The sequence below is a fragment of the Hippopotamus amphibius genome, chromosome 12 (genome assembly GCF_030028045.1).
Source record: "Hippopotamus amphibius kiboko isolate mHipAmp2 chromosome 12, mHipAmp2.hap2, whole genome shotgun sequence".
NCBI lineage: Eukaryota > Metazoa > Chordata > Mammalia > Artiodactyla > Hippopotamidae > Hippopotamus > Hippopotamus amphibius.
The window spans coordinates 98,194,079-98,203,263 of record NC_080197.1 but is presented as its reverse complement, the minus strand read 5'-3'; the positions used below and the strand labels follow the sequence as shown (position 1 = coordinate 98,203,263).

Genomic DNA, 9,185 nt, shown 5'->3' with positions numbered 1-9,185 from the left:
ATTTGGAAATAGGATGTTATCTCATAATTCAGAAAGCTATATATACTCACAGTGAGGATGAGTTCCTAAGGGCAAGGGCCTAGCAATACAATGAGATGCTCCTATTGGTATCTTTTTGTGCAAATGGTGGTTCATTTATGTGAACCATCTGAGGTACAGCTTCCAAGTGAAACAATGAGGGACAGCAAAGGTAAGTACTGGATGTTTTACTAGTAAGGTAGTAGTAAGGTACTTCCTATTTGTAACCGATGGAGATGATTTTATGTTTTATTCTATATAATATTTTTCAAATCATATTTTTACCCTAAGAAAGAAAATAAAGTAGTACTTTCAAACTTTAGTTTTGGTATTTTATTAAGAGAATCATCACTCCTTTCTGAGATTATTTATAGAGCAAATGAACCTTCATGAGTTGGAAAATGTGTCCAGGACTCACTTAATACATCATTAAATTGGTGGAGTCCCAGGTACAGTGGTTTGATGGGCATGCAGAACAAGTCCCTAGATGTCTTCAAAACTCTCACTTTGTCTATCTCTCTATGATGTCTGTCTCTCTTTTTAAAATTTTTTATTTTTATTTAATTTATTTATATATTTTTTGACACAATAAACTGCATATATTTAAAGTGTACAATTTGATATTTTTTTCTTATTAGTAATGTATATACGGCAACCCCAATCTCCCAAGTCATTCCCTGCCCCCCACCACTTTCCCCACTTGGTGTCCATATGTTTGTTCTCTACATCTGTGTCTCTATTTCTGCCTTGCAAACCGGTTGATTTGTACCATCTTTCTATATTCCACATATATGTGTGAATATATGATATTTGTTTTTCTCTTTCTGATTTACTTCACTCTGTATGATAGTATGATGTCTGTCTCTCTTTCACCTATCAAGTGTGTATATATCTGTCTATTCTATTTATCTCAATTCTCAATGGTAAAGATTCAATTAAAAAAGTCCCCCTCTTTCAGCCTCGGTACCCACCAGCTATCTGTCTCATAAATCCAGTAGAGCGTTTCCTCCCATCCTCCCCTGTTTATGATGATATCTGCAACCTTGGCAAGTAGGGAAGTCTACTTAGTGGGAGCTGATACTGCTCCTGTCACAAGAGAAAAGTGAGTCTCATTTCCTTGATGCAGGGAACATACACTTCAAGAATATTTATTGAGGATAACAAAAGACAGTGAAAACTATTTAGACACCAATCTATTTGGTCCTATGGGCATCTTTTAAAATTCTTCAATGGAGACGATATGAAACATTATAGTAACTCTAGCCAATAGGAATTTAATGTGAGTCACATTTGCAATTTAAAATTTCCTGGTAGTACCATTTAAAAAAGTGAAAAGAAACAAGCACAATGAATTTTAATTATATATATTCTTTATCTGAATATACCCAGAATAGTATAATGTCAACATGTGTCCATAATAAAATTATTAATGAGATATTTTCTATTATGTTTTCTTCTAGTTACTGTACATATGACAGTTGCTGCATATCCCGATCACACCAGCCACATTTAAAAAAAAATTTATTTGTTTATTTATGTATTTTTGGCTGTATTGGGTCTTTGTTGCTGTGCGCAGGGTTTCTCTAGTTGTGGCAAGCGGGGGCTACACCTTGTTGTGGAGCACAGGCTTTAGGTGGGTGGCTTCAGTAGCTGTGGCTTGCAGGTCTAGAGCACAGGCTCAGTAGTTGTGGTGCACGGGCTTCATTGCTCCGCAGCGTGTGGGATCTTCCCGGACCAGGGATGAAACCCATGTCCCCTTCATTGGAAGGTGGATTCTTAACCACTGAGTCACCAGGGAAGTCCCTCAGCCACATTGTAAGTGCTCAATATTCATGTGTGGCTAGTGGCTACTGTATTGGATATCAGAAACCTCGAACATTGATTGAATGTAGCAAATATTGAACACCAGGGTAACATATTAGGTATTTGGGAACAATTACTTTGCTCTTGCCCAGACCCTGAGTGTCTGCATAGTTGGTTTCTTACTGCACTGATAGATACACTGAGTGGATAGAAATTGTATTAAGAAGGAGAAGAGCAATGATTTGCTTTAAAGATGTGGTGAGGAAGAGAAATTCAGAATATTTGGTTGTTTTCCTCTCCATCAGAGTGGATATAATTGGTCCATTAAAATATAATTTTATAGACATTGGCAAAAAGCATTTCATGAAAGGCTCTTTTTTAAATTAATTGATTAATTTTTTTGGGGGTGCACCAAGTTCAATCATCTGTTTTTATATACATATCCCCACATTCCCTCCCTCCCTAACTCCCCCCCCACCCTCCCTCATGAAAGGCTCTCTTTTGCCTGCCTTCTCCAGAAATGTTCTCATATCTTTTGTTACTTAAGTGAAATATCCACTTTAGAGATCCTTTCTTTGTTTATATTTAATACATCTGTTTAAATGATTCGGGTTGTGAAAGTAATTCAGAAAAATTTATCATGCAATAGTCTATGACAGACACTATATTTGGTGCTGGGTATAAAGGAGATGGTAAGAGATTTAAGTTTTCCTTCCCTAAGTGGAACTTGTATTAGGGTTGCCTTTCAGGGAGGGAGAGAAGGATCCTTTCCGACTGTGTTGATTACTAGGAAGAGATTTTAAAAGGCTGACGTAAATTTGAGTGAGCAGGTGGTGGGGGAGCGTCGCCAAATATGGTGGTCAGGGGAACGTCCTATGAGTAGGGGATTTCTGAGCCAAGCCCATAGTGACAAGATGCATCTGGGAGAGTGCAGATTGGAGAAGAACAATCTGGAAAGACAGTGCAGTCTGTGCAAATATATATGTGTGTACTCTATGTATTTTTTTAAGCTCTTTATTGGAATATAATTGCTTTATACTCTTGTACCAGTTTTTGAGGTACACCAAAGTGAATCAGCTGTATTTATACACATATCCCCATATCCCCTCCCTCCCATGACTCCCTCCCACCCTGCCAGTCCTGGCCCTCTAAAGCATCACCCATCATTGAGTTGATCTCCCCTTGTTATACCGCAACTTCTCACTTTTACATTTGGTAGTGTATCTATGTCTATGCTACTCTCTCACTTCGTCCCAGCTTCCCCTTCGTACCCCACCCCCCCCACCACATGTCCTCCAGTCCATTCGCTACATCTGCATCTCCACTCTTGCCCTGTCACTGGGTTCATCAGCACCATTTCTTCAGATTCCACATATATGAGTTAGCATACAGTATTAGTTTTTCTCTTTCTGGCTTACTTCGCTCCGTATGACAGTCTCTAAGTCTATCCACCTCATTACATAGAGCTGAATTTTGTTCCGTTTTATGGCCGAGTAATCACTAATCATTAGAGAAATGCAAGTCAAAGCCACAGTGAGGTATCACTTCACACCGGTCAGAACGGTCAGCTTCAAAAAATCTAGAAACAATAAATGTTGGAGAGGGTGTGGAGAAAAGGGAACTGTCCAGCACTGTTGGTGGGAACGTAAGCTGGTACAGCCACTATGGAAAACAGTTTGGAGGTTCCTTCAAAAACTAGAAATGGAACTACCATATGACCCAGTAATCCCACTCCTGGGCGTATACCCAGAGAAAACCATAAACCAAAAAGAAACATGTACCATAATGTTCATTGCAGCACTATTTCCAATAGCCAGGACATGGAAGCAACCTAAATGCCCATCAACAGATGAATGGATAAAGAAGATGTGGCACATATATACAATGGAATATCTATGTGTTTTAAGATGGACATTTGTGTAGAATGCAGTCTCCCTCCATCTCTTTCTTTTCAATAGAGAAAAGTTTGGGTTTCTCTGATGTTTTCTTATAATTAACTCATGTTATTAATTCTCCAGCCTTCCCTCCACATCCACCAGCTGATCCTTGGGATTCTAGTGTAAGCAAAGCCCTCTCTTCTCTCCCAACTTATAATTGACCCATTGATTGCTTCCAGGTGTGACTTATGAATTCTCAGTTTTCAGTGGCTTATAATCCATGGCTGTACTGAGTAATTATGGTGCTCACACTGTCACACATTTTGTCAGTGGGACCTCCTTCAAGCTGGCGTCTATGGACCTTGTGACAAGTCCCATTGTTCATTTCAGGATTTCCTTACTTTTCGCACAACGAGATGTTGCATGCTCACCTTGTGCTAACTCTATGTCAGTCCTGGGTCGGCCAAATTTTACGGAAGCTCCGGTTCAGTTTAGTGGGGACACAGCCCCATGTCTGTGATGTGACGTCATTGCTACTGAGGCATCCTTTTACTTAGTTTTTTTACTGGGCTTAAGAAATATAGGCTAGTGTGTGTATATATATACACACACACATATATGCATTTTATAAAATGCAGCCTAGTATATGCACATATATGCATACACATACATGCATGCCTACACATGTGCACAGAGCTGTATATACACCTTCATGTAAGTGGTTTGGAATTTACAGATTTACAGAGACCTCCCACTCCAGTCCATTCATTCAGGTTTCTTTCTTGTCTTTCCACAGTTCATGTTTGTATCTTCCTAATCGCTTGTTGAAAACTCTGACAACAAGCTCTCATTTGCTGAGTCCTGTGAAAGATCTAAAATATTTCAGCATAGCTTTGCTCATACTGCCAGAAAGAGCCAGCCTATCAGAGTTCAGGATTTGTTTACAATCCTTCCTGCCCTCCTCTCAGAACAAAACTGAGGGGCTACAGTTGGATTTTGAGTTTATGGGAACTTGTATTTTTCCTTTCCTTTCCCCATATTGGTATGGTTACAGCAGTCATTTGAGATAAAGGGGGGTTGATTACTTCCAATTTGTCCTCCGTTTTAGGTCTTCCCTCCCAATTTCATTGGTTTAAATTGGTTTTATTTTTGAACATTCATATTAAAAAGTTTCCAGAGGGCAAAACTCTATGCCACCTATATGAAATTCTGTTAAAAGTATATGTCAGCAGTCACACCCTAGTGGGAAGGATTAAAAAAATAGAGAACACCAGAGCATGTTTGTAAGCGGATGAACTTAATCTAGAAGTGTGGAGGAAATTAATGATATAAAAAACAGAGGGGGGGGGTTGCTATCTAAAGAGCTAAATTCCTTCTTGAGACGATTAGATATGGGCTTCAGAAAATAAGAAAAAGAATACATGTACAGTCCTTATTTCTTTTGTACAATTACAGGCATGTTATATGACTTATTTAAACTTCACAATGATCTGAAAAAAAAAAAAAAAAACCAAAAAATTTCACAGTGACTCTATGCTGTGGTATTATCAAGAGCTGCATCCTACCGATTAGGAAATTGGGAGCACAGATTGGTTAAATGACCTGTCCAAGGTTACCCAGGGAGTGGATGATGGACAAACTGGCTCTAGCTTCCCTGTGGTATATTCAGTGGAGTTGAAGGCATCACCTGAGCAAGGACCAGTTATCAAATTCTGGAAGGAGCAGCATGTGACTGGTTTACTTGTTCTTTGTAGTCACATTTTGACCCTGTTATATTTGACATTGTTCCTCAGATCCAATTTCTGTGAATTTTTTGTGAAGACTGGACAATACGACAGAGTCTGTGATGAGGAACCATTCGGCAATTACAGCGTTCATCCTGCTGGGTTTGACGGATGACCCACAACTAGAGATTCTGGCTTTTATCTTTCTGTTGATCACATATTTGTTAAGTGTAATTGGGAATCTGACCATAATCTCTCTCGTGCTGGTGGATTCTCATTTACAAACAGCTATGTATTTTTTTCTTCAAAATTTCTCTTTCTTAGAAATCTCATTCACAACTACCTGTGTGCCCACATACCTCTACATCATCTCAAGTGGGGACAAAACCATCACCATCAAAGCCTGCTTCAGCCAAATCTTTTTTATTGTCCTCTTTGCAGCTACAGAATATTTCCTCTTGGCTGTGATGTCCTATGACCGCTACGTGGCCATCTGCAGACCCCTGCACTACATGAGCATCATGAACAGCAGAGTCTGCAGAAATCTCATCCTCTGTTGTTGGGTATCTGGCTTATCGATTGTCCTTCCACCCCTTGGCCCGACTCTCCACCTGGAATTCTGTGACTCTGTTATTGACCATTTTGTCTGTGATGCTTCTCCAATACTGAAGAATTCATGTTCAGATACATGGTTCATAGAGCAGCTGGTTATATTCGGTGCTGTGTTGACCTTCATAATGACCCTCGTGTGTGTAGCTCTGTCCTACATATACATCATTAGGACAATTCTAAGACTACCCTCTGCCCAGCAAAGGAAAAAAGCCTTTTCCACTTGTTCTTCCCACATGATTGTGGTGTCCATCAGCTACGGCAGCTACATTTTTATGTATATCAAACCTTCAGCTAAGGATGAAGTGGCCCTTAATAAGGTAGTTTCTGTGCTCATTACGTCTGTTGCCCCTTTGTTGAACCCCTTCATTTATACCCTGAGAAATAAACAAGTAAAGCAGTCTTTCCATGACACTCTCAAAAGACTTGTATTTCATGCCAAGAGGTAATACAACAGCAAACTGGGAATTCACATTCAAACAGAAGATATATCATCAGAATAGGATGGAAATTGAAGCCATGAGAATGACATAATTCGATAGGCTTTAAAGAAAGCTGAAAAGAACATCTAAGAAAGAAGGTTGAAGGACCCTGCATTATGAGCTGGGCATTTTTCTACTCTTCTGAAATTGCTAATCCTGATACCCCCTCATAATTGGAATTCAGTCAAGTACTCAGTCTTCTCAAATGTTCATTAGTCAGTCTTGTGTGTGAAAGTATTGTGGATGTGTCACTGTTTTTCCCCACTTGCAACACAACTTGTTTCAAAATGTCTTTCCTTTTCAAGGTAATGTAAAAAAATGTTGAGTTGCCTTTGTGGTCACTTCAGGCTTGTCAATGAATAAAATATGAGTTGCACAAATTGGAATGTGATAATATTTTTTTGTTCCTTTCCTTCTGAATGTGTTAACAGTGATGATAAAATAACTGGCAAGGGACTTCCCTGGGGGCACAATGGTTAAGAATCTGCCTGCCAATGCAGAGGTCCTGGGTTTGAGCCCTGGTCTGGGAAGATTCCACATGCTGCAGAGCAAGTAAGCCTGCGAGCCACAAGTATTGAGCCCGTGTGCCACAACTACTGAAGCCCATGCACCTAGGCTCATGCTCCCCAACAAGAGAAGCCACCGCAATGAGCAGCCGGCATACCACAACCAAGAGTAGCTCCTTCTCGCTGCAAATAGAGAAAGCCGGCACACAGAAACGCAGCCAAGATATAAATAAATAAGTAAATAAATAAATAAAATAAAATAGAATACTCTTAAAAAAAAAAGTGTCAAAACTGCCAGCAATAGACAAAGTGTGACTACATAGCCTTTAGAGTTTGTTGATGGATTTACGCCTCTTCTAGTAATGTTCGAAGAACACCCAGGAAGGCCAGGTATAACACAAGAACCATAGGTTCAAAGCATCAATTTGCTGGTGAAACAATGAGACTCAGAGGGGTGAAGAATCTGCAAAGGGTGGAACTGTTGAAGGGTGTGCTGATTGTATGTAATTAAATTTGCCCTCAGGCACATTTTCAGATTCCTGGCTCTGGAGGGTTAAGGGTTGTTTCAAATTCTTCAGTGTAATTTCCCCCATTATGTGCTGTAATTTACTTCCTCTCTCCTTTAACTTGGTGAGCTCTATGACGTTTTCGTAAATTACTGTTTATTGGAGTACAGTTGCTTTACAATGTTGTGTTAGTTATGAGCTGGTTTGGATCATGAGAATGTGGTAGAAGTGAAATTGTATGAATTAAGAGGTAAGAAGGTTTTCAATTTTCATCTACTGTTTTGGAACACATGCTAGGGGGGAATCCAGGTGCCAGGTGAAAAGTTTAAATACCCTGAAATTGCCACACAGTGAGGAAGCCCAAGCTAGCCGCACGGAGAGACCATTGAGACATACCTTGTGAGCTGCATCACTTCCAGCCATCAGAGCTGTGGTGTCAGACACCTGACTGAGCAAACCATCTTGGATAAACAGCCCACTGCAGCCTTCTTCTCATTCCAACCCCAGTTGCTGTCCGATTACAGATCAATGGCAGTCCCAAGTAAGAAGCACCCTCCTGATCTCAGCCAACCTCTAGAACCATGAGCAGGAACAAACGGATGTTTTCAGACTCTAAGATTTGGAGTGATTTAAACACAGCAATTGATAGACGAAACAAGAGTGCAGAGAAAGGGCTACGTGGGGTTAGAGGGGCCAGCAGAAATTTTGGTATTTTCCTAAGGCTGGAGAACCCATCTTGGACACTTGAGGGGCCTGAACACATGTATTTAATGTCTTTCTTTCTTTCTTAACATTGTTTTGTAACCTTATATAATTTTCATGTGTACAGTGTGACATGTATAATTATGTATTCACTATAGCATATTCCCCACCGAAAATTTAGTTTTTATGCATCTGTTGTAGGTTTTTGATTAGTGGTCACCGTGTGGTTCATTTATGTTGACCTATAACTATATCTGTATGTTTTAAACAGGTAGTCCTTTAAGTTCAAACACATTCTCAAAGATCTACATTTTTTCCTCCCTTCCCTCCCATTTTGTGATGTAAAATTTTACATCTTCATGTTTATCCCTTTATTGATTTTTGTAGTTACACTTGATTTTTGTGATTGTTTTGTCTTTTGATCTTAACAGTAGCATATTTAAGTGGTTGGTCCTCAGGCTTTACTCTTAATTGGTCTTTACTAGTAGGAGTTTTCCTTTCCTGTAGATACTTCTTGTTTTAGCTGTTTCTTTTCCATTTAGAGAAGACTTCTTAACATGTCTTGTAGCATGGGTTTAATACTGATGAACTCTTTTGCTTTTTGCTTGTGTGAGGAGTTCTTTATCTCTGCTTGAATTCTAGATGATAATCTTGCTGGGTAGAACGTCCCAGGTTGCAGATTTTTCCCTTTTAGCACTTTGAACATATCTTACCACTCCTTGCTGGCCTGCAAATTTTCTGCAGAAAAATCATCGTGATAGCCTTATGGCAGTTCCCTTGTAAATGACTCTTTGTTTTTCTCTTTTTGCCTTTAGAATTCTCTCTTATTCTAGAACTTTTGCCATTTTAATTATGATATGTCTAGTGTGGGTCTGTTTGGATTCCTTTTATTTGGGACTCTCTGTGCTTCTTGTACCTGGATATCTGTCTTCTTCTTAAGATTTGGGAAATTTTCAGC

At 39.5% G+C, this 9,185-nt stretch overlaps 1 protein-coding gene across 1 annotated transcript; it reads left to right on the top strand.

Annotated features, from left to right (window-relative positions):
* The first annotated feature begins 5,544 nt into the window (after positions 1–5,544).
* LOC130833458 (olfactory receptor 6C2-like) lies at positions 5,545–6,480 on the top strand. The gene has a single exon (XM_057703149.1). The coding sequence runs from the start codon at positions 5,545–5,547 to the stop codon at positions 6,478–6,480; it is 936 nt and encodes a 311-aa protein (XP_057559132.1).
* Positions 6,481–9,185: the final 2,705 nt, after the last annotated feature.

Coding starts and splice junctions, on each gene's coding strand:
- LOC130833458 (XM_057703149.1), top strand. CDS start 5,545: ATGAGGAACCATTCGGCAATTACAGCGTTCATCCTGCTGGGTTTGACG.